Genomic DNA, 26860 nt, shown 5'->3' on the forward strand with positions numbered 1-26860 from the left:
CTTAAAAGGCTAGCTCAGAAAGCCGGTTATAAACAGCTCCAGCAGGGCCCAATTTCATGGCACTGCTTACCGTGAGCAAAGAATCAGCGCTTGCGGAAGCAGGGAATTCTGTGTATACGGCAAGCGTATTTCATGGGTTAGCGCCGAATTTTGGCTTTTGTGCGTGCCTACTGCACGTTTCTAGGCATTCTACGCTTAAAAGGCTAGCTCAGAAAGCCGGTTATAAACAGCTCCAGCAGGGCCCAATTTCATGGCACTGCTTACCGTGGGCAAAGAATCAGCGCTTGCGGAAGCAGGGAATTCTGTGTATACGGCAAGCGTATTTCATGGGTTAGCGCCGAATTTTGGCTTTTGTGCGTGCCTACTGCACGTTTCTAGGCATTCTACGCTTAAAAGGCTAGCTCAGAAAGCCGGTTATAAACAGCTCCAGCAGGGCCCAATTTCATGGCACTGCTTACCGTGAGCAAAGAATCAGCGCTTGCGGAAGCAGGGAATTCTGTGTATACGGCAAGCGTATTTCATGGGTTAGCGCCGAATTTTGGCTTTTGTGCGTGCCTACTGCACGTTTCTGGGCATTCTACGCTTGAAAGGCTAGCACAGAAAGCCGGTTATAAACAGCTCCAGCAGGGCCCAATTTCATGGCACTGCTTACCGTGAGCAAAGAATCAGCGCTTGCGGAAGCAGGGAATTCTGTGTATACGGCAAGCGTATTTCATGGGTTAGCGCCGAATTTTGGCTTTTGTGCGTGCCTACTGCACGTTTCTAGGCATTCTACGCTTAAAAGGCTAGGTCAGAAAGCCGGTTATAAACAGCTCCAGCAGGGCCCAATTTCATGGCACTGCTTACCGTGAGCAAAGAATCAGCGCTTGCGGAAGCAGGGAATTCTGTGTATACGGCAAGCGTATTTCATGGGTTAGCGCCGAATTTTGGCTTTTGTGCGTGCCTACTGCACGTTTCTGGGCATTCTACGCTTGAAAGGCTAGCACAGAAAGCCGGTTATAAACAGCTCCAGCTGGGCCCAATTTCATGGCACTGCTTACCGTGAGCAAAGAATCAGCGCTTACGGAAGCAGTGAATTCTGTGTATAGGGCAAGCGTATTGGGAATAGTGTCATCAGTGGTCATTTCAACTTGGTTTTAGGTGGTTCCTCAGATGTTTAACCCAGGAGGGGGGGTGTCTGGCGGGCCCAATTCAGCAAATCTCAAGTCTGGCGGCTGATACTGGTATTAATTATAGTATTATTGGTCCTTTCTCTATCTGGTCATTTCAACTGCAGTTCCTCTGTTGTTTAACCCAGGGGGAGGAGGGGGGGGGGGGTTGCAGGCCAATGCAGCGAAATTATTGTACTACTACTAGCATACTTGTTGTTATTAAATTATGGGCTCTCACGTTTTTAAAGAATACCAGGTCGACGCGTGGGGCCGGGGCTGGAGCTCCAGAAAGGGGGAGTTTTTAGAATTATGTATTTCAAGAGGCGGTATCACTGAGTATGGATTTAATTTTTGGTGCGTCTTCATAAACTCTTGGAGTATCAAGAACACGATAGGCCTACCCATGCCGGATTAACATGAGTTGAGATTTGTGAGTTTGGTGTTATTTACCGAGCTTTGTTTGTTTTGATTGACTGTTTGCAGGGAAGAGGTTGAATCAAGGAAGAGGCTGAGTGAGAAGAATGCAGAGGACTTGAAGCATATGGATAAAAGACAAAGAGACAACCAGGTTATTACAGTTTGGAGAAATCTTTCCATAAAGCTTTGTCCTTTTTCTTGAAACTGTACTTAATTTTGGTCCAATTCCAATCCATCAAGTAATTTATTTATTTGTTTATTTATTTATTCACTTAGGCTTTAAAAACTTCAAAACACACAGCAACAATAAGTAGAAATGTGTAATTTTTACATTATTAGTAAAATAATTAGAGACATATCAACAAAAAGCAAGCAGAAGCCTATAGGGATTGCCCAATAGGGAACCAAATCACTATCCAGTTCTTGAATTGGTCTCAACGTTTTGACTAGCTTGCTATAGTCATCGTCAAGAGATTGACTCCGCGGTAGTGCAGTTAATTATGATCCTATAAAGCTAAAGTAGTTGTCCCAGCCAATTTTCTATACCTTCCGCCCGGGTATAGTTACAAAGCAGGACAGTTCTTTTCAGAACAAGTCTCTCAAAAATCTGATAATCTACTCTTTGTGGTAGTAGAATAAAGAAAGACAGTTCTCTAAGAACAAACTCTACCTGGCAAGTAGAAACACACATGGTGTTACCGCAAACCAAATATATATTGATACCTCACCATGCAATGCCTAAATTCTTTTGTACCCTTTTCACTGATGAAAGAGGTTTCTAAAAAAATAATTGCCTTGTTAGTGATTTCCAATCCATGTTTAGTTTCACCTCACATGTAGGTACTTGTGAAATTTGTGTGTAATTTCTTTTCCCAAAAGACTTTGATGCTTTATTTGTCGTTAAAAAGACAAATAGTTAATTATTTTCTGCAAATTATTTATTATGACCCATCAAAATGAACTAGGCATATCTGAGCTTTTAAGGAACTGGTGGTTCTCAAATGTAATACTGTAAAAAATTAACTATGCCTAGTGATCAAATGCACACAAAACGTGCAACTACACAGCTGATGTAAATTTGTCCGATATTTTGTCGTTTATTTTAGGTTGCGTAGAGAACCCTACTGAAGTACTTTCGACGAGCAGTAGCGTCTAGACAAACAGTAAGTACAGTCTTTCTTATGATTTTTCTCCTGTAGATGATCAGCGTATATTAATAGAAACATGAGTCTTTAACCAATAGTTCTTTTCCGAACCAACACTACTCATAATAAGACTACCGTGACTGCCAGTAGCTAGAGGCAGTTTGAATCCTATGTTTTGGCAGCGGGTACCACAACGATAATAATAGATGTTAACATAGGATTCGAACTGCCAATACGGGTACTGCATTAATATTCTTTAGCACCAATGTAACATTACCATCTATAACAATTATAACATTAATTAGTTTTTATATCAAATGTCTCAATGTGCAATGTGCTTTTTATTTTTTGCTTATTTGTTGTATTATCTGGTGTCAGTTTGTGAAAACGGAAAATGCCTTTTTGCAATCTTCGACGCATGTATAAAGTTCAAAGCATCAAGAAACCATTGTTAGAAAGCTAGTTGAAAATACCCATAACTTTTTTTACAGAGCTTGATTTTAAAAATGTTCATTGTTGTTTTCCCGGATTGCTACTTTTTACTTGTATTTGTGTGTGTCCGTTTGTAATGTTGGTGACGATTTGTCTGATTTGTGCACTTTTTCCGCCAGATTCTCAAATCTTGGTAATACGTGTTACATGAACGCCATTCTCCAGTCGCTATTCTGTCTGGAATGCTTCACTGCAGACATGCAGAATCAAGACATCATTCCACTCGTGCAGAAATCAAGTCTCTACTGGTAAGACATTTTGGGCCCCTCACGATTGAGACTTGTCAGAGAAGATGTGGCGTAAACACTGGCATAACTGGGGTGGGTGGGTTGGGGCATCATATTCTTCAACACTTTCAAATAACACTGTGTGAATGTGTGCAAGTTCACACAGTGTTTCAATCCCCTACATTATGTGGACTTTTGTTATCAGGTCCACTCTTGTTATGTAGTGTACATGAGTTTTAACCCAATAAGTTACTTATAATCCCCTTTTTATAATTGCCTTGTTTTAAAAGTTAATGAAATTTATTCTCTCCAGCTTTGCTCTCTCATGCATCAACTTTTTAAAAAACCTCGCCCAATTCCATCAGTTCTATGTTTAAAAACAAAATAAAAAAATTCATCATCACTTCACAAGGCAGTGTCATGAATTTTATCAATCTTATACTCTTATAAAATAAGTGTGAAATATGCGAGGCCCAAGCTATGGAGCTCTGTTGACACCCCATCTCTAGTCCATCACACTTTAGACGAAAATAATTATTAAAAAAACTGTTTACAAAAAGATTTCTTGAATAACATATATTTTTCTCATGGGGTTATTTCATTAATCTATATCAGTATTATGATATTTGTGTTTTGTTATGGGGTTTTTCTTATGACACAAGACCCCTCGTTTTTGTTTGTGAGTTGTTTATTCTGCTCTTATTTTCCAATCTTTGTTATAATTGTAACAAGGGGGCCACTACTTAACAAGCTTGAGACACCCTCCACATCCAAGTTGATTACTGCTATGGTAAAAACTATTACTTGATTAAACCATCTCTTCTGTTATTTTCATATAATATTGTCATCATTTTGTTTTAATGTGGAAAAGAAAGTTAAGTGCAGGTAGAAACCTGCGTCGTGTTGACATAGCATTGATCGTACATTATGTAAAATGTCAATTACATGTCGTGTATAGATTATATAAAGAACGCAGGTCGGAACTCACACGAGCTGATTGGGCATGCATTATTTCTGAATCGACTCACGACCCGGCATGGTTGGAAGTTGCAGGTCGGAACTCATGTTTCAAAGTCAAATCTTTGCACCGTGGAAGTTATTTTTGCAGTCAAACCATGTAAAATATGTTGTTTCGATTGAAACAATTCATGTTACTCACTCATGTTCTCGACAGCATTATTTTCTTGGCCTTAATGTCATTCATTATTGATGTATTCTCCAGCAAATCTGTTCATATGAAGTTGCGCAATGTGTGACATTCAATGATTTATTTGAAATAAAAAACTGTCCAATAGGGGGGGGGGGTGTAAATGCATAATGTTGAGATACACACAGGGTGAAGACAGGTGTTTGTAACTTACCAAAAGTGTGTAGTGTCTTTAAAGGGTTGTTTGTTACTTTGATTAAAAGGTTTTTATTTGATAGTAGCATTAGAAAGACAATAAAGTTATTTTGAAAAAGAAATGTATTAAGAAACCTAAACAATGGAGTCCGTGTTGTATTATTTTGGGTCTCCTCGCGTGTTAGCCACATTGGATAAGTTTAACGCGTCATACTTAATCGATTATTGTATTCGGCCTTTGTAAATTCGGCCTTACCACAGATACCGAGTACGTGCACAATAAGCCATTTTGCAGTTCCAGCTGCGCCTGTCTGTGAACGAGGCTGTGTTGAAGCATGCTGTGAAATATGGACGTGTACTTAAGTATAGGGGATGGTTGTAAAATGTTAAGTCCAAAGGGTGTACCGGTTTGCGGCACCAGCGGCTACACGGGTTACACGGGTTTTAGCCGAAAACTAAAAAATATGAATAGATTCAGCATCTTTGCAAAGGGCGCCCTCAATAAGTAAGTTTAACACACAAAATAAATAAATCCGACAGTAATGGTGAAGCAAACATTTTACAACCATCCCCGATACTTAATTACACGTCCATAATGGACGTGTACTTAAGTATAGGGGATGATGGACGTGTACTTAAGTATAGGGGATGGTTGTAAAATGTTTCAGTCCAAAGGGTGTACCGATTTGCGGCTACATCGGCTACATGGGTTAGCCGAAAACTAAAAAATATAAAAAGAATCAGGATCTTTGCAAAGGGCGCCCTCAATAAGTAAGTTTAACACACAAAATAAATAAATCCGACAGTACTGGTAACCCTTCGCTCGTCCCCAGCGCCTTATTGTAAACATGGTTTGAAATAAAGTAAACCATGGGGACGAGGTTGAATGTCGGCCTATGTGTACATCATAGAGTTGTATATAAGAACAATATTGTGGCCGGGTTTAATTCGTAGAATCCGAAACAATGTTACGAATTTGTGGAATAGACGTTGTTGTAAACTCGTGTGTGTAACTCTGTAAACGTTATGTTGTGATTGACTCGTAGTAGTGTGGACGGCATGATACTGCTGCGGAGTGGGTGAGAAGACGAACTCAACTTGTAAGTTTCAATTTCAAGACAAAACAGAAATTTGCATCATTCGCAGACACCTGATTTCTCCTCCATGTGAACATACACTCTTCTTGTTGTTTTTTTTCGCTGGAAATTTATACACTGTGGATTTCATCAAAGTTCACAGAGCAGTCAAAGTAGGCTCATCTAATTGGTAAGTTTAAAAAGTCTTTCTCTATTTTTTAATTTAATATTTGGTTAAAAATAAAATACACACATTACTTCTGAGCATGGAGGAATAAATGTTCTGAGCATGGCCTCCATGTTCTGAGTGAGTGTCTATGCCGATGGTCTATTCAGTAACTACATCATAAAAGTATTTTTTGGGCATACATTCATACTTATTCATTCATTCAATAAAATAGTATCTTATTTCCTCAAATCAAATGAAATATATCTTTTTGTAAACATGAGTGAAAAGGTGTTGCCATGTTGGCAGGATGGAAGTTTTCCAAAATTAATATTAATCCTCACTGTATTTGATATTTTGAGTGTAATATTATATGGATAACATTCCGTATGGCGCCACCACTTTTTCACTAATTTTTACAAAAAAGGATATCTCATTGAGGTAAATTAGATACTATATTATTTCATATCGAATGAAAAAGTGGTGGCGCCATACGGAAACTTTTCCTATTATATTAAAGGAATATAACAATAACACGGTTTGGGGGAGGGTGACTTGTCGATATTAGCTCCCGAGGTATTTGAAGTTGAAAAACTAGTGGAAGTTCACGAGGCAAAGCCGAGGGAGGAACTAGTTTGTCAACTTCCAATACCGAGGGGAGCAAATATTGACTAGTCACCCAAAATAAACCATCGTTATATTTGTTTTACTAAAATAATAGGCCTTCTTCATTCATATTCAGTTACCGGAACATGAGTTTTGAGCAAGGGAAAATTACGACTGTGAAATAAAATGCACATGATAAGTTTGTTCAGGTTTTGGATGTCGGTAAAGAGAGCGCTTTTTGTGCGTGTTTACAAAACAGTACTCACGATCGTATGACCAGTAGATCACATGACAAGTAGAATAGCGCCCGGGCTGCCCGGGCGCTATTCTACTTGTCGTGACACACCATGTGCGTGATTACTCGCGTAAATAGCAAAAATAGCACCTGGCCTGGCACGTGATGATGCAGTAAGAACTTGACTCTCGGTCTATGAGGTATAGGAAAGTGTATAAAGAATTAAAACTAAAAGGCATATTTGTAGCGTGGACTATCTCAGAATTTCAGAAATGTGTAACTGAACATCACCCACCAGCAGGCCTCAAGTTTTACACTGGGTGAACCGAAACTTTGGTTTTAAGCTTAGTTCATACATACTGCCTGTGAATATTTCGCGTTCGAATCAAATTTTATTGCGTCACAGACGTTGCATAGGCCTACCTCCCAGGAAGGTAGATTTAAGCAAATGTGTTTGCGCAGTATAAAATAGCAAGAACAAGTTTTCAAATTACAAAATCTACAAAGCAAAGCTACACGCATGGTGTAACCACAAAAAAAACCATTGATACCTCACCATGCAATGCCTCAAAACCCACACCCATTTGAAACCATTTAAAATGCACCCAGTCCAATAATGATCCAATTTGACTTTAAAAGACAAATTTAAGTAGATCAAAATGATAGAAGGTTTGGGGGAGATGGGCTAACCTCACCTACACAAAGAAAGGCTGTTTATTTTCGCATGTTGTAGCCTACATTAATCACCCCTGCCCTAACAAGCCCATCCCCCCTGGTCCAAGATTCCATCGAGTGTGCAGGAATACCCACTTACTGTATAAATACACCTGCTCATTGTGCTGCAGTGTGGCCCCCTGACTCACCAGAAAATCAATCAATTAAAGACACATCACAGTCACAGACAAAACTGACTGAAAACATTCATACATTATGGGCGTGAATAGGCCTAAAGGACATTACAAATAATGTTTGACAAGATGTGGTGATATTAAAAGAGTGATCAATTTTACAGTACCTTTTGTACTTCTTGAAAATGTAATTTTGCTTGGGAGTGGGAATCATTTTAATTTTAAAAACCTTAATATAGAGTAATGTGTGATACTCACTGAAGTGTACTGAATCAGCCTACTCAGTGCTTTCCTATAATCCCTTGGGTTTGTTTGTTTGTTTGTTTGTTTGTCTGTCTGTCTGTCTGTCTGTCTGTCTTTGTGTTATGGTGTTTATCTGTTTGTTTGTTTGTTTGTTTGTTTGTTTGTTTGTTTGTTTGTTTGTTTGTTTGTTTGTTTGTTTGTTTGTTTGTTTGTTGGGCATTGGGCAGTGGTTTTTGCTCATACAATGAGATAGTCATGGGTTCGAATCCCACTTGAGTTACTCATGGATTTGTGGCCTACAAGACTTGGATGACCGTTGATTAAAAATGCTTGAAATAAAACATTAAAAAAAATAAATAAAAAAAAAATTAAAACAATTTCTCCAATAATGTTAATATTTTACCGAAGTCCAATCTCAGCTAGTGATGCTCACCTTGTAATTAAGGATAAATATTGGACATTTCTTTTTTGCCGGAACTATTAAGGCATCAACAGAGACCAACCTTTGGCAAGCCTATGATGACACTAAAATTTGTATGATTTCCTTGCACCAGTTTTAATGGCGAAACGCCTACAAACAAAATTCAGACGAATGTTTGTGCAGGGATAGGATGATGTTTTAGTCTCGTTGGTATGACACTGCAAGGGCCGCGGGTTCGAATCCCACCCGAGTAATCCTGCTGGGGTTTTTTTCCCACAGAACTCCGGAAAGTACTGAGTTAAAAGGGCTATTCACACATCTGTGTAAATGTGTAAAACCAATTTATAATTAATATTCTTTATCCCGATACAAATTGTTATTTTAGGAAACTGTTTGTTGATGGAAAAGTAATGTTTTTTTGATGCGTAGTTCTGTTTTTAAAAATATCTTTTACAGTGTCAGTACCTCATTGGTGGTTTGTAAATGCTACCAGTTGTTCCAGAAAATGCATCCCCGCAGACCCCCCAGGCTCCTGCCTTGCCCCCAGTACCCCCTCCCCCGGCCAGGGAGGGGGGCGGGGGAAGAAAGGAAAGCCCGTCCAATGGAAAGGGTAAACACAACGGCTCCCCAACATCGGCGGAGTCCAGCAAGCATCATTTCCATCTTGAGTTACCAGCGGTGATCAAAGATCCAAACACGGGGAAGTCTTACCACCGAGGGCGTCTGTTGGGAAAGGTGAGTTCAAGAACGAAACAAAAAATCATGTCATACTCCTACAGAATATCAGAGAATTTCATTTTAATGCAAGACGATTGGGTTCCAAACAGCCCCTCCCCTCAGACCTTCCTTTATAGAAAAGCTCTTGTAATCGCTCTCCTGAGAATACTCAGGAGCTCAATTTGAGCTCCTAAAAAATCACTCTTCTTAGATTGTCCAGGAGCTCAATTTGTTTGATAGCATACTCAGTTTATGATTACTAAAATGGTCAGGTCGGATCGGACTCGGACGTACACAAATAAAATTTACAGATAAAATCAAATAAAACAACCCCGATCCCACTCCCGTGTGACAAAATACCACACGATTTTAAGGTGTTATGTTTAATGTTTCCTTTTTTCTTAAATGTTTTCACTTTTTATATAAAGCATTAGAAAATACACATTTGCTTATGAGAAAATACGTCATTGATCCATGGTTGATCTAGTACGTAATACTTTTAGTATTGCACGGGCGACTTATACAGTAGCGTGTGTGTTTACGTACGTGTAGTAATGTACCCGGCTGCGAGTTCGTAAAGCTAGCAATCTGTTAATTGCGCTGCTCAATCTCGAGATTGCACAACAGATGTTGATTGAGCTACGTACGCCGACGGTATGCGCTTCGCCCTCGCATTTGCGCTGCCAGAAAATGCGCGAAAACTCCCACGTGACACGTCCAGTCCTGTCTCAATGCGTTTATTGCTGGTACGCGTAGATTTTACCAATAGAGGGCGTTTAATATCATGCTAGTGCATCGTTCCAAAGCGACCTCTAGCGTTCAATGTTTCTTTTATTTATTGTCGCACGCAAAGTAACAACGACTGGTGTGAAATCTGCTTTTGTGTTATAAATAAAATACATCGTAATGATCAAGGAGGAGCGCTGTCGATCGCGCACCTGAAGACAGCCCCAGGAGCGCAAGCGATCGCGCTCCTCAAAAACGAAGGTCTGTCCCCTCTTCTCTACCTTACTCACCTGTTTTTAGTATTGACCTTTATAATGCATTGATGTCATCACGCGGCCATTTTAGAGGTAAAACGATGATGCAACAATGGCAAATACAATTCACACGTCTGTGTACGCACGGCGTAAGATGGGCCAAATGAGCCACCTTCTTTTTATCTTTAAAGGGACACGTTGCCTTGGATCGGTCGAGTTGGTCTTTGGAAAGCGTGTGTAACCGTTTGTTATGAAATGCACATGGGTAAAAAGATGTTGTAAAAGTAGAATACAATGATCCACACAAAAATGCCTCGAAATTGCACGGTTTTCCTTTTACCTCGTCCACTAACACGGTCGGCCATTTATTTGACTCCCATATATGGCCGACCGTGTTGGTTCGCACAGTAAAAGGCAAACCTCGCAATTTCGAGGCAAACTTATGTGGATCATTGTATTCTACTTTTAAAACATCTTTCTAACAATATGCATTTTATAAAAAAAATGTACAAACGCTTTTTATAGACCAACTCGTCCAATCCAAGTCAACGTGTTCCTTTAAGATGAGGGTGTCCTACTCTTATGAGGTCATTTGCATCTAGCTCAATTTGTGTTCTCTAACTCTGGCTATTGATTGTATTCTCAGTCCATTTGTGTTGTTCCAGTTTTTGTGTGTTTTGTTTTGCTTTTTATTTTTTGTGTTTTTGGTTTGTCAGGCCTAGCTATGTTTTCAGCAGGATTCTGCTATAAAATTATGACATTTTTTAAATTAATAAACCATAAACATCATTTTGGATTGTAGTCTTCAGTCACCAAGCAAAGTTTCAAATCGTATGTGTACATTTTCTCGTTTAAATTAAGGAAGAATAGAGAGAAACATTTGGTTTTGGGGAAAAGTCATTCCAGTCTTCTAGATCAAGAAGTTGAAAAGGAAACATCATAGGTTTATACAATATTTTGTTTGTGGTGTTAGCAAATTTTAAATCCTCTAATACTTTAAGAAAGTGAAAGTGAAAATGGGTAGAGTATGAAAGCTGTCCAATCCGTGTATAATACACTGTATGTCTTTCAAGGTAAAAATCCCCCTTCCACTATGATACACAACCGTTGTTCAGCTCGAACGTTTTAGGTGTTTGTCCAATGAGTATGAACACCTCGCGTTGTATTTTGTTTTTTTAATGTCAAACCAATAAATGTCTGCAGTCAACTGGAAGCCATTCCCAGGGTCATTGACTACATAATACAAAAGTCCTGCTAACTTTACGTGGGAGATTTTGCGTTTTTGGAAACCTCTTAAATTTTTGTTGGGAAATGATGCTCTTTTTTGGACTAAAGCTCCGGTGTTTCTGAGTGCGGGTTTGAGTCCCAGTCGGGACACAATTGTCCTTAAGTAGGACACTTCGATCGCTGTGTCCTTCAGATGGGACTTAACGCCGGAGGTTCCGCGTGTTGTGTAATGCACGTAAAGTAACCCAGTGCACTTATTTTAAAGAGAAGGGGTTTGCCCCAGTGTTCCTGGGCCCAATTTCATAGAGCTGCTTAAGCAAAAAAAAATTGCACAAGCAGAAACATCCTTGCTTAGTCAAATTTACCGGCCAAGACTCAACTAAAATTTTATGCTAAGTAAGCTGTTGTTTACTTAGCATAAAATTTTAGTTGAGTCTTGGCCGGTAAATTTTACTAAGCAAGGATGTTTCTGCTTGAGCAATTTTAATGCTAAGTAAACAACAGCTAAATACCAGTCACAATCAACATATGGCATGACATTTTGGGCAAAGTAACATGTGTAAAATAAGCAAGCTATTTTCACGCTAAAGCAAATTTTTTGCTTTAAAGCAGCTCTATGAAATTGGCCCCCGGTTTGATCAGCACCTTAAAAACCATTTAGATTACTTGGTGGTATACAAGTAAAACATGTAGGTCTCACACTTAAAAATGAAGCTCCGCATACCTACAGGAAAAAATACTGAGCGCTTTGATATGCACCTTGTAGGAGTGTGATAAAGTGCAACTATGAGAACCCAGTTTTATTATTTCGTTTCCAAAGCGGAGCCATTTTCTTACGGTATTGAACACAAACAAGCCTTGTATCCCCCTAAAAACATGGCCCCCCCTTTCGGGATCAGTGTTTATGAATCACCGTCAGTGAACAGGTTATGAGTACTTTCTTCCACTGATCTGAAGCTCAATAATGACCTATGATCAGCATTTCCTGTCCCTTTGTGATGAGAAGAATGGCATTGGAAACTCGATCCAGTGCGTTAGTATTGAGTGAGTCTGTTCATCCAGGCTTGGATGTGCTCCATGTCTGTCAACATGGATTTTTTTTCCAGATAAAACTTGTAAAAATAGAATTATTGTCAGTGAGTTTGTTGCTCCATTGCATCTTTAAAGATGTACACCGTAGGTTTGGTAATTAATCTTAAAGAGACTGTACACTTTTGGTAATTGTCAAAGACCAGTCTTCTTGTTTGGTGTATCTCAACATGAGGCATAAATTAACAGACCTGTGAAAATTTTAGCTCAGTTGGTCGTCGAAGTTGAGAGATAATAATGAAAGAAAAAACACCCTTGTCACACAAAGTTGTGTGGTTGTGTGCTTTCAGATGCTTGATTTAGAGACCTCAAACTCTAAATCTGAGGTCTCAAAATCAAATTCATGGACAATTACTTCTTTCTGGAAAACTACGTTACTTCAGAGGGAGCCGTTTCTCACAATGTTTTATTCTATCAACAGCTCTCCATTACTTGTTACCAAGTTAGGTTTTATGCTGACAATTATTTTGAGTAATTACCAATGGTGTCCACTGCCTTTAGATCTTCAGAACAATGGTCCCATGCTTGAAGATAATGTAAGTCACATTGACTGGGCGCGGTGTCCATTTCAGGCACTTAAAAACTTAAAAAGCCAAGTATAGAATAACAACAATGTACATGTATTAAAATCACAGACTTAGAATATAAGTCCCGAGGCAATTCTAAATCTATCCACTGTGCTTTACTGTAAAAATTATAGCAAGTTTTGAAAAGATTTGTTGAAATTCATTTAAAGTTTTTGTTGAAAATTAGAAACTAAAAGGCGTGTGTGCAGAATCAATGCATTAAAAACACACAGTCAGAATGTGTTCAGTCAGGCACATCTTAATTTATCCACTGTGCTTTACTGCAAACTTACAAGTTCTGAAAAGACTCTTAGAAATCTTTTAAGAATTATTGTTGACACTTCAGGTGAAACTTAGGTCAGAGAGGTCGTGTATGATCAGAGAGGTCATTCTAATGTAAGCTACACTGTTACTTAGAGTTGGTAAAAAGGTCATCTGGATCCATTCCATAATGCACTTTTGCACTAATAAATGCGAAGCTTTGGTTTTGTGAAAATTGTTTTAATCGTAAAGGCCCCATGGCATTATGTACAACAAGAAAACTCTTTGAAATTTCATTTCAAAAGGTGGTAGCGTTTTTAGACATGGCTGAAAATCCAAAGCGGTTTTATAGTCAATGCAGGAAGAATAGTTCGTAATTGGAATTATACACAATCTGTGAATATTTCTGACTGTAAAGTTTCTCAAATTCAAATTTTTTGGGAATAAAATACATTTTGTTCATAACCACGTTACTTCGAAGTGAAATGATACTCAAAATTCTTTACACTATCGAAAACTGTCGTCTTTCTAATCAAGTACATGTTTAGTATTGATTGCAATGAATTTTAGGAGTGATTACGAAACGTATACCTTCCCTTTTAATAGAGGGAAATTTAGCTACTCATGAAACATTTGAAGGGGCACCAATGCAATGACTTTGGGCATGGAGGCAATTTGATCAGTCCTGAGAGTAGAAGAAATTTAAAGACACTAGACACTGTTGGTAATTGTCAAAGACTAGCCTTCACAGTTGGTGTATCGCAACATATGCATACAAAATCTAACCTGTGAAAATTTGAGCTCAATCGGTCGGCGAAGTTGCGAGATAATAATGAAAGAAAAAAACACCCTTGTCACACAAAGTTGTGTGCTTTCAGATGCTTGATTTCGAGACCTCAAATTCTAAATCTGAAGTCTTGAAATCAAATTCATGGAAAATTACTTCTTTCTCACTTCAGAGGGAGCCGTTTCTCACAATGTTTTATACTATCAACCTCTCCCCATTACTCGTTACCAAGTGAGGTTGATGCTAATAATTATTTTGAGTAATTACCAATAGTGTCCACTCCCTTTAAACAAAGAATTTGCATGTTATATTTGCGTATACCATGATTTAATATTGCACCCTAAACAGTTCAAACACCCCATGTCATAGAAAATTATTAGATTTAAGTTGCACTCAATGTGCAAAATGTATGTTGTATTCTGAATGAAAACTGAGTAAATTCTGGTTTTATGTACTTCTTGCAATTATGCAAAGTGAATTTTGACCATACAGGACTGTTTTTGCATTGATTATTTTCGATTGAGTTGAGCACATCAACTGATGCGCATTATTTGTTGTGAATTAGTTCGTCAAATACGTGTTGCATTCACATTTGCAGGAAGTATGAACCGGGCTCTAGAGGGAAATGTTGCAATATAAGACAAAAGGCTTTAACAATAGACATTAACTAATAATAAACAAATAAATACACATAGCGTTGACAAGAAAGTAAATATGCCACAAAAACAAAAACACAGCCGAGATACTTCAAAAGGGTTTGAACACACAATCTTTGTCATTCTACCGCTTGACCAGCCAAGCTTAGAAGGCAAATCAAATCCTAAGTGTTCAGCAGTATGCAAAGATTTTATACTTAAAACATTTCTTTTTAGTTTAAAAATTTTGAAGAAGAAAAATTTGAATAAGGTGTTGCAAACTGCTTACCAACCAAAATGGTGCATTGCAAATTTTTCTCATAAAAAGGCTAAATGACAACACAACAAATGCACACAAATTAAATGACTAGAACTTATACTTGATTGTTTATTTAAATAAACCAAACAATTATTTCATCACTCCAGAACCATAAAATCACACCATTGCACTCGTAAACATTCATTATAAACATAGTTTACAGGTACATGTACACAGCTTGACTTTTAAGACGTCAGATGCAAACCCTATCACAGCTGTGCAATGGTATTATGCCAAACTCCAGTATAAAGTCTAGCTCTTCCAAATACTATGAACTCTTCACCCTACTCTAAACGCACACGATCCTGTATTAGCTCAGTATTGGTTCGTTTTGCTCTCAAATGCAAACACCTCTTGAATAAAGTACTGCAATGGGGAAGATAAATAAGCATCTCAAGTCCTTTTGACGTTTTCTTTCCTGATGTATTTGAAATAAATACTTTTTTCAAGCAGCTAGGTGAAGGCGACTTTATTTTATTTTAGAGCAAAGTTCTAAATTCCAGAAAATATTTGTTTAGAATCAAAAATAACTTCTTGAATATTAGAGTTCTGAGTTATAACTAATGTCTCAATCCTTTATTTGTGTTTCTTCATTCAGTGGTCAGAAAACTGAAGAGACATGAGTGTAAACTTATCATCAATGAATTCAATAAACTATCAAATTATATAAACTATCAGCAGTAAACTATCAAATTCTTTTAATTATCAAATTCTATAAACTATTAAATTCTATTTTGAAAAGTCTTGAATTCTATTAAACTATCAAATTTTATTAAAAAGTATGAAGTTCTATAAACTATCGAATTCTATAAAACTATCTAATTCTATAAACTATAAAATTCTGCCGAATTCTATAAACTATCAAAAATGCTTCTTCCCCCCCCCCCCAGAATCCTCCTACGTGACTCTAACTCTAGAGACAAAAAACACTTCTTAGTCAAAACCTTTTCTCAAAACCTCTCACTTGTACACAACCCAAGAGATCGGTTCATTGCAGATCCTCGCTCCATATTCAGGCAGACACTGTCAATATTTGCAACCTTGGTCCCACACAGTTGATCCCACGGTAGCTAATACATGTGCTAGCTAAACAGAAGTAACAAGGAAATGAATTAGCATCTAATTTCTCGATCCTTTATTTGTATTTCTTCATCAGTGGTAAGAAAACCTTAAGAGACATGAGTGTAAACTTATCATCAATGTAATCTATAAATCAAATTATACAAACTAAATATCATTTCAGTAAATATCATATTCTTTTAACTATCAAATTTGATAAACTATCAAATTCTATAAACTATCAAATTCTATAAACTATCAAAACTGCTTCTTCATCCCCCGGATTCCTCCTCCGTGACCCTAACTCTAGAGACAAAAACCTCTTCTTAGTCAAAACCTTTTCTCAAAACCTCTCACTTGTACACAACCCAAGAGGTGATTTCATTGCGACAGTCCCCGCTCCATATTCAGGCAGACATTGTCCATGTTTGCAACCTTGGTCCCAACACGGTTGATCCCACGGTAGCTATCCGGAAGTAACAAGGAAATGAATACTAAAGCAATCATTGTCTTCCTGCCAATCAGCTCCCTGTGACCGGGGGATGGTCTTGATAGAGGACACAGCTAATCACCATGGACGCAACAACTCAGGAAAACAAATTAAACCGGGAGAATATTATGCACAATATTACTTCAGATTGCTATAATTCGTGTCATTTGTTCTAAATTGAAAGTGTGGAACTCTATCAGGCCTGATACTCCACGGAGGAAACAAAGTTGATTGCCTCCATGCCCCCTGGTCATTGCCTTTGTGCCCTTGAAATGCTCTGGAAAAGTAGACAAATTATGATTTCCTCATAGGATGTCCTTTACCAAGGAGAAAATGCCTTGGTGCCCTTGCCCCTTTCAAAATCTTAACTGGTGTTCAAAAAGCCAAATTCTTTGGGTCATGTCTTTCCTGGTCCCCCCCCACCCCCTTTGTTTTATAAACGGGGGGGGGGGGGGGGGGGGGTCAAAATATGGCTTTGTCCAAAGGGAACACAATTTCTTTTGTCTAAACTCGTTATTGTCCTGTAGTTTTTTAATGAGCACAACCAACGAGAGAATTTCACTTGAGGTCTATAGCAGCCATTCTGTCTTATTTGAAATCTTACTGTAGCAGAGCTCTACCAGTAGGGGTACTATGTAGCTTTCAAAGACTATCTACATTGTGTACATGTAATATGCTTTTGTGGCAACAATTAATTCATCAGATGCGATGAAGTAGTTTGTAGCTACGAATGCTCATGCAGTTATTTTAATGTAATTAGTTAGTATTTAAAGGCACTGGACACTAATGGTAATTACACGTTAGCATAACAACTTACTTGGTAAAAAGCAATGGAGAGCTGTTGGTAGTATACAAATATTGAGTGGCTCAGAGTGGAATGGGAGGAATATTATCGCAAGGTAAAATTTGGACTGTTCCATTTCACGAGGCGAAGCCGAGTAAAATGGAACAGTCCAAAATTTACCGAGCGATAATATTCCTTCCATTCCACGAATTAAAGCCACTCAATATTTCTTTTATATAACTGACATATTATAGATCCTTGTCATTTGATGTATTTTAAAAGTATAACATGATGAAAAATCACACAAATTACTGGTGCGGAACCGCTGCGTAGCGGCAACAATGCACAAATTTAATAGCAATCGGATCGCAACCTTTTGCACAGGTGCTCCTTTGTTTTAGCAGCGGCGCGGCGGCGCTGTACTGCTCAAAAACATTGGGAACAAGGATGATCCTAACTGTTGAATGGGAAATGCTATTCCCCATGGGCAAATAGGTCTTTTTGATCACCGGTGCGGATGAGAGTAATAGTGAATGTCACATGAAGTAAGTTCCACCAATCAAATGACAAGGATCTGTATGTCAGTTATATGATTCAGAACATTGTGAGAAATGGCTTCCTCTGAAGTAACATAGTTTTTGAGAAAGAGGTGATATCTCACTTAAATACTAAAAGACTTTAGGCCTGAAGCCTTTTAAAGGCAGTGGACACTATTGGTAATTACTCTAAATAATTATTAGCATAAAACCTTACTTGGTAGCGAGTAATGGATAGAGGTGGATAGTATAAAACATTGTGAGAAACGGCTCCCTCTGAAGTGGAAAAGTTTTTGAGAAAGAAGTAATTTTCAACTAATTTTATTTCAAGACCTCAAGTTTAGAATTTGAGGTCTCGAAATCAAGCATCTGAAAGTACACAACTTCGTGTGACAAGGGTGTTTTTTTCTTTTATAGTTATCTCGCAACTTCAACGACCAATCAAGCTCAAATTTTCACAGGTTTGTTATTTTATGCATATGTTGAGATACAGCAAGTGAGAAGACTGGTCTTTGACATTTACCAATAGTGTCCACTGTCTTTAAGGTGTCAGAAAGCACACAAATTTGTACAACAAGGGTGTTTTTTCTTTCATTAATATTTTTTTCAACTTCTATGACCTATTGAGTCCAAATTTTTACTGATTTGTAATATTATAAAATGCAGTGTATGTTGGTATACAGCTAGTGAGGAATGAGGATACCAGTGGTCTTTGACAATTGCCGAAGGTGTCAAGTGCATATTAAGTGCAACCACTATCTTCCTTGTCGGACTATCAAGGTATCTCTATCGATTATTTGAGATGTCTTATGTATAGCAGCTCTTCTGTGTCATTGGAGATGTCTTATTAATATATAGCAGCTTTCTGTGTTAATTCGAGATGCCACAATAAAGCAGCTATTTTGTCTTATTTGAGATGCCACAGTAAAGCGGCTTTTCTGTCTTGTTTAAGACGCCATATTGGAGCAGTTATTCTGTCTTATGTTACTATGTATTTGAGATGTCTTTATAGAAGCTATTTTGTCTTATTCGAGATGCCACATTTATAGCAGCTATTTTGTCTTATTTGAGATGCTACATTATTGCAGCTATTCTGTCCTATTTGAGATGCCTCATCTTAGAGTAGTTATTCTGTCTTAAGTTACATATTTGAGATGTCTTATATAATGTAGAAACTATTTTGTAAGCTATGTGGTCGTGTAAGTGTCGTGGCCGAGTGGTTAAGAGCAACGAATTCAAACTCTGGTGTTTCTGATCAGCAGAGTGTGGGTTCGAATCCCAAGCTGTTACACTTGTGTCCTAAAGCAAGACACTTAACCATTGCTTCGTCCTATGGATGGGACGTAAAGCCGTTGGTCCCATGTGTTGTGTAACGCATGTAAAAGAACCCAGTGCACTTATCGAGAAGAGAAGGGGTTCGCCCCAGTGTTCCTGGCTGCATCACTGCCTGGCTGTGGCTGCTGTATGCGCCGTAGCACCTTGTAAACCCTTATAAGGTGCTAAATACAGTTGTAGTTGGGTCTCAGAATTCATCACTGCAATAATCTTTTGAAAGTTTGTATACAATACTCAGTGCCTTGAGTACCTTGTTTGGTACGTGCGCTATATAAGACTTTGATATTATTATTATAATTATTATTATTTAAGATGTCACATTAAAGCAGCTATTCTGTCTTATTTGAGATGCGACATTATGGTACTTCGATCTTATTCGAGATGCTACATTGTATCAGCTATATATTGAGATGTCTTAGCAATTAGCATACATGTAGCAGCTATACTGTCTTATTTGAGATGCCACATTATGGTACTTCGTTCTTATTCGAGATGCTACATTGTATCAGCTATATATTGAGATGTCTTAGCAATTAGCATACATGTAGCAGCTATTCTGTCTTATTTGAGATGTCTTATTACCTGCCATTTCTAGCCTGTTGATATGGCCTCATCGTGACAGCCATTCTGTATTATTCGATGTGACTCATTCAACATTATAAACAGCATCAAGCCTTCAATTCTGCCTACATACCCACGCAGTGTGTATGGGGTAAAAAAAAAACTCTTGAAATGCTACGAGAATGAGGAGCTTATTACGATAAGAGGTACATTTACCGTATGTAGGAGGAAACGGGCCAGAAAGAGCAAGGGTCAAAGAACGTGCGTGTTCTATGCAGACACGATATTAACCCGGTTTTCTACATGGCTAACAATTAGAGTTTGTCTGCTGATTTGTCTGGGTATGGATACACAGTGCAGGGTGTGAGCACGATTTAAAGGGTTTGCGTAATTTTTTTGCGACGAAAAAAAAAAAAAAAACAATCACAAATGTCCACAAATTTACATTAAACTTAAACAGTTCAAAGATAATGGTGGTAGAAAGCTTCCCTTGAAATATTACTGTAATGTGTTGTAGTTGTGAATAATGAGTTTTACACTAAAAACGATTTTTCGTCTCAGTGAGACGAAAAAAAATTCACGGATACTATAACAGATTTTTGCGCTCTCCTGAAAACATTGCTCTTTGATTTTTGTTCTTTTTCTCAAACACTTGGCGACTAATGAAGACTGAAACTTGTATAGGGAAATCAATTACGTACATTTTTTCTATACAAAAACAAGAAAAGAGAAATTTGACATGAAATGAGGTTTTAAAACTTAACGTAACTATCATCTGATGTATCTACATGTAGCTTCAGAAGAAGCTATACTTACCTTTCACGGACAACTCACTAAGGTCAAAATAGAAGACAATTAATATCAAATTGAGATGTAATGTGGCCTTTACCTTTGATTTCTTTTTTTACAGGGTGGCTTTGCCAGATGTTATGAGCTCATTGACTTGGAGACGAGGCAGGTTTATGCAGGCAAGATTGTCCCTAAGGCTCGCATCGCTAAGCCTATACAGATGGAAAAGGTATTGTATGAATAAATACACAGGGATCACTCAGTAAACAAAAAATACATACATTTTTGTATCGATTTGAGGCTAGAACAATTTACACAACCCAAAATAAGCTAGAAATATATATTTGTGCCTTTACACCCCCCAAAAAGGACAGATAATAAATATGTATTCTTGCAACTTAGAAATACAAATTTTCCAACGGAAATTTTATCGAATTAAGAATCAAATTTATTGTTCAGGTGGGTGTTTATAAAAAATATACTTTAAATTGATAAGAACTGAATGAAATACCTTGAACCGTGTTGTGCAATCTAATTAACACAGGTTCCTTGACTTATATCTTATTGCCGTAACAAACTATACCGATCACATCCCGATGTTTACACAAATCCCTCACTTGCTAAATTATAAAGACTGCTCGAAAATGCCAGACATCCACGGGGCATTTGTGGATGCTGAAAAATCGGTCGGCTTGGAAATAAACCGGACAGCCCCCCCCCCCTCCCCCCTTCACCGCCTCCTAAGGCAGAGCTTTGTAGCCAGTATATTAAAACGCCAAGCTGAACTACATCGCTCGTTACATGAACAGTGCGTGAGCGGTACAGGGTCAATCTCGGACATGAAAATGTGGATTAAAGTTGACCACTGGCAAGACTTGCCTTCAATTTGAAATGTCAGTTTGTTATTTGGCCAGCAGATTGAGTTTGATGATGAAAAGTTGTTGGATTTGGTTTTAAAGGGCTTGGGTATCACTTTTGTATGGCACAAAACACAAACGTCCACAGATTTACATTTTTCTTTCACGGTCTAAAGATAAAGATAGTAGAAGGCTTCCCTTCAAATACTATTTGCTGAGGTGCTGTAGTTTTTGAGAAATAAGAAAAACCATTTCACAAAAATAATTTTTGTCTCGATGAGATGGGAATTGTTTTAGCAAGTACAACAGGTTTATGCGACTCTCCTGAAAACATTGCTCTGTAATTTTACACCTTTTTTTCCCTCAAAAACTTGATGACTACAAAGCTGAAACTTCTACAGCAGTTAAATTATGTTACAAACATCTTTATTCACAGTGAATGTCATGGCCAAAAATTTGATCTACAAAAGGTATCAAAAGCCTTTAACTCACTCGGTGTAAAACAAAAATCGCATTGGAATTAATTTGTTTTAAAAAATATAGCAAAATAAACGATGGAGAAGGTATAATTGTGAGTCATTGCAAAACATACAGCATGTAATGTGATGTAAACACTAAGCCTTTGAGTCACTCTGACATCATATTTCCCTTACTACAGTCGGACCGAAAAAGGTTCCGAGACGAAATTGAAGAAGGAACTGAAATATGAGTCAAGAAATGTTCATGTCCCTTGAGGATGAAATAATCTGAATGCTTTCACTTTTACATCCTGGAAATAAATAAATAATTAAATAAAGAAAATAAACAAAAATCCTCATTCTGGTTGCCTAGAAGATGATCGTTGCACAATACTTCAGGTTTTTACCGGAATTGGAAATGGGTGTTCAAAGTTTACGCGTTAAATAATCGGGTTTCTTAATACGCGCTTTATAATACAATGCAATGCATCGCATAGACTTGTGGACAAGTCGTTAAATGTCTGTTGCGGTGATAGCGCGAGAGAAGTGATCTCGCCATAGCATTAACGACTTGTCCACAAGTCTATGCATCGCAAAGCCTGGTTCATATTTCACTAAATTGATAGAGCAAAGTGAATTTGCTTGCGTCACAATTGGGTAAACGGGGTGTTGTGTATGTTTGTGTCGCATAATTCGCTTCGCTTATGCGTGTGAAGTATAAGAAGATGAGCCTGGCTTAAAGTGTCTGACTGAAAACAAAAGCCACCACTAACACACCCTTAAAGTGACACGTTTCTTTGGATTGGGCGAGTTGGTCTATGAAAAGCATTTGGATCCGTTCAGGTAGAATACAATGATCCACACAAATATGCCTCCAAATTGTGTGGTTTTCCTTTTATATGATGAACCAACCAGGCACGCGTGTTTGTAGAGGCAGAGTCAAAAAAATGGCAGGTTGTGTTAGTTCGGAAAGTAAGGAGAAAATCACGCAAATTCGAGTCATGTTTGTGTGGATAATTGTATTCTACTTTTAAAACATCTTTCAAACAATATGTAACAAACGGGTCCAAGCGCTTTTCATCGACCAATTCGCCCGGTGCAAGGCAACATGCCCCTTTAAGCTTACACCATGCACTTGCTCTTATTAATTAAGAACTGGGTACATTAAGGAAACAAGAAGTATGTACGCTTCGCGGTAGTCGTACTGCGATAATTTATCTAAGGAAAAGTAGTTAATTATGTTTAGATTGGTTAGACACCATAGGATTTCAGTAATTAAGACTAAGTGTTCAAATACAGATGGTGTAAACATGCCATCATCACGAGTGAGGTCTCGAAATTAATTCAAATATTTTACCGAGAAATTACTTCTTTCTCAAAAACTAGTGTCGAGTGTCTTAACAGGATTGGGGTACTTTTTTAAACACAAAAGACAATGTCCACATATTTGCATTCAACTTACTCAGTTTGAAGATAATGATAGTAGAAAGCCTCCCTTAAAACATTACTTTCTGAGGTGTAAATTTTTGTCTCACTCTCAGTGAGACACAAATTATTTTGCATGTAAAAAATGTATTATCCAGTTATGGTTTGTTATTGTAAAATACCATAACTGGCTAATGCGTTTTTACATTGCTAAAACAGAGACTGAAATGATTTGTGACATTGTTTTACTCATTTCTCAAAAACTACATTACCTCAGCAGGTAATATTTTAAGGACAGCTTTCTATTATCATTATCTTCAAACTGTAGTTAAATGTAAATCTGTGGGCATTGTGTAAAAAGCTCCCAGACCCTTTAAAGCCATTGGACACTTTCTGAACAGAACAAAATTTAAAAGTTCACAGATTTCGTATAAGTTACAGGGTTTACAGAAGGTAATGGTGAAAGACTTCCCTTGAAATATTATTCCATAAAATGCTTTACTTTTAGAGAAAACATTAAAACAATTATCAATTCTCGATATCGAGAATAATGGATTTATTTTAAACACATGTCATTACACGGCGAAACGTGCGGAAACAAGGGTTGGTTTTCCCGTTCTTTTCTCCTGACTCTGATGACCGATTGAGCCTAAATTTTCACAGGTTTGTGATACACGAAGTGTGGACCTTTGGACAATACTGTTTACCGATTTTGTGCGATTGCTTTAATGACAGGTATTATTTTGTTGCCGTTTGACAACCTAATTTGAACTCACCTGATTAATTAGGTAATGCTCACCTTTCCAAGCAATATTTTTCACTGAACATTTAATGACATTGCACGCCCTCTGATGCACTTTCCTGGGGGTTACTTAGAATTATGTGCATTTTAAATGGAATCACTTCTTCTAGTGTCTTTTTGCATCTTCATAAATGTTTCCTTCATTGAATTATCATCTATTTAAGGCACTGAACACTTTTGGTAATCACTCAAAATAATTATGAGTATAAAAACTTAGTAACGAGCAACAGAGAGCTGTTGATAAGATAAAACATTGTAAGAAACTGCTCCCTCTAAAGTAACATAGTTTCTGAGAGAGTAATAAAAGACTTCAGGTCTGAACCTGTAATTATTATGCATCTGAAAGCACACAAAGTTGTACAACAAGGATGTTTTTTCTTTCACTATTCTCTTGCAACTTTGATGACCAATTGAGTCCAAATTTTCACACGTTTGCTATTTTATGGAATACTGCCGTCGATTTCACAAAACTCTTCCTAACTTAAGACTAATCTTAAGACCTAGGACGAGTCCCAACCCTGCACTGTAGCATGCAGACCTTAAGATTAATCCCAAGTTAGGATGAGTTACTCGTCCTAACTTGAGATAAGACGAGTCCTAACTCTTTGTGAAATCAACGGCTGGTCTTTGACAATTCTTAAAATCTTTTTTCTTCATAATTTTTTTGTTCACGATCCAATAAATTTGATCAGCCTAATTCCACCACTGTGTTCAACCTTCCAGCGCCATCACATATTAAAACAACCCTTCTATTTATGTACACCTTAATAGCCCCCTGTCAAGGATTGAAAACAAGATCATGTTGCCACTGAGTCTGCAATCTTAAGACCACCCTCTTTGGCTGACATTTTGTCTTCCTGGTCATTTCTCCCTTTCAGAATGTCTTAGGTTACACGGCGTACACGATTTAATATATGGACTAATAACAAACTAGCTACATGTATCTAACATTCAAATGTCAAGGAAACACTCCTGAAACTATACATTACAATTTGTATGATGAAAAACACATGACTTGCTCAGACAAAGCATACACAGAATAAAATATCATGTACAACTCGTGCTTTAATGACTTGAATAATTTCATCACCTCGGCCAGGAATTCGGCCCAATTTCATGCCTCTGCTTACCCTGCTTACGTCAAGTGTATTTCATGGGTTAGCGAAAAATTTGGCTTTTGCGCTGGCGGCGTGTGTACTCCATGTTACTAGGCATTCTACGCTTACACAGCTAGCGAAGTAGTTCGCCGCTTGCACTGAGGCAGAGAATGGTGATAGTAAGTGTAGAATTCGGCAGTAAGCAGAGCAATAAAATTGGACCCAGAACTTCCAACGTTTTCTGAAAATGTGTTGAATGGCTGTCCAATTTTTTTTAATTTTAATTTTTTTTATTCTCTTCAAACACACCCACCTGCAACAAAACAGTGTTTCCTATCAAAGAGGTTGATATTAAATTTAAATTCTATTTCCATGGTTCTACAAAAGTACAAACCTGTATGCTTCGTTTTTGAAAGGGCAAAGGCACCTAGACATTTTCTCCTTGGTAAAGGGCACCCTATGAGGAAATATTGTAAATTTCTACGGTATCATTTCAAGGGCACCAATGCAATGACCAGGGGGCTATGAGGCAATCTTTGCCTCTGTGAAGTTTCAGGCCAAAACATATTCAAAAAGACACCCAGACATCACACGACATACTGCACCAAGTGAGGGATAGAATTACAACGTTTTTTTTTTGTAGTGTCAAAACAAATAATACCATTATGCATTATGTGACCCTCAGAACGCCAGTCTGGACACGTATACATGTGCAGTGACAGGAAGGCACTCTGTCAATATTGTATTGCCTTGTAGTTATTTTTATTTATCGTACCACTAAATCCTTGACGGAATGAGATGTTGGTTTCTTAGCTCATGGGCAAGTGATCTTTTGAGGCACTTCTAAAAATTTTCATAATAATCATTATAATATTTCATTCTGTTTTTGGAGGACAGTGATTCCCAATGCACAATCTAGCGTAGTGTAGTATCTTAAATTTGCGGCTGAATCTGCAAATCAATTTATTTGTTTATTTGTTTATTTGGTTTTCTTCACAAAAACATCAAAGAAAACTAGAAAAAATTATTGCACAAGTAGGGCTTTGAAAAGCAAGGTAAACACTCAATTAAAAAAAATATTCCAAAGGCCTTGTTTCAATTCAGCATGCTTTGGTCGGCCAAACATCAACAAATTTTGGGACCAGATTACCCAACAGTTTTTAAAGAAACCATCTGGCGAAACCTGTTGACGGTATAGTTGTTGGTTCCCCAGCGCACTGCCAACTGATCTTACAATTACATGGCTGGAGCTGATAAGAACAGTTGACTCAAGCTCTGGTGTTTCTGATAACAAGAAAGTGGGTTCGAGTCCCGGTTATGACATTTGTGTCCTTTAGCAAGCCACTTAACCATTATTGCCGCCTCGTTCAGACGGGACGTTAAGCAGTTGGTCCCGTTTGTTGTGTAATGCATGGTTAAAGGAACACGTTGCCTTGGATAGGGCAAGTAGGTCTATAAAAAAATATGAAACCGTTTATTATGAAATGATGGTTGGACAGATATTTTAAAAGTAGAATACAATGATCCACACAAATATGCCATTTTGTGGAGTCAAGTTTTTGACTAAGATCAAATTAGATCAAATAGTAAAAGGAAAACCACGCACTTTCATAACAAAACAGTTTCAAACGCTTTTCATAGACCAACTCGACCGATCCAAGGCAACATGTTCCTTTAAGAACCCAGTGTAATTATCGTAAAGCAAAGGGGTTTGCCC

At 37.7% G+C, this 26860-nt stretch overlaps 1 protein-coding gene and 1 long non-coding RNA gene across 2 annotated transcripts in view; both read left to right on the forward strand.

Annotated features, from left to right (window-relative positions):
• Window positions 1-1559: 1559 nt before the first annotated feature.
• Window positions 1560-3448, forward strand: LOC117297366. The gene is made up of 3 exons (XR_004519871.1): window positions 1560-1719; window positions 2675-2731; window positions 3325-3448. It is a non-coding gene; the product is annotated as an uncharacterized LOC117297366 (long non-coding RNA).
• Window positions 3449-5684: 2236 nt separating this feature from the next.
• Window positions 5685-26860, forward strand: part of LOC117298063 (serine/threonine-protein kinase PLK1-like) — a 38217-nt gene continuing 17041 nt past the window's right edge. The window contains exons 1-3 of the mRNA XM_033781293.1: window positions 5685-6040; window positions 8826-9104; window positions 20626-20733. Coding sequence (XP_033637184.1) covers window positions 8853-9104; window positions 20626-20733 — 360 coding nt within the window. The 5' untranslated portion in view covers window positions 5685-6040; window positions 8826-8852. The remainder of the gene's footprint in view (window positions 6041-8825; window positions 9105-20625; window positions 20734-26860) is intronic.

Source organism: Asterias rubens, chromosome 12 (genome assembly GCF_902459465.1).
Source record: "Asterias rubens chromosome 12, eAstRub1.3, whole genome shotgun sequence".
NCBI classification, from domain to species: domain Eukaryota; kingdom Metazoa; phylum Echinodermata; class Asteroidea; order Forcipulatida; family Asteriidae; genus Asterias; species Asterias rubens.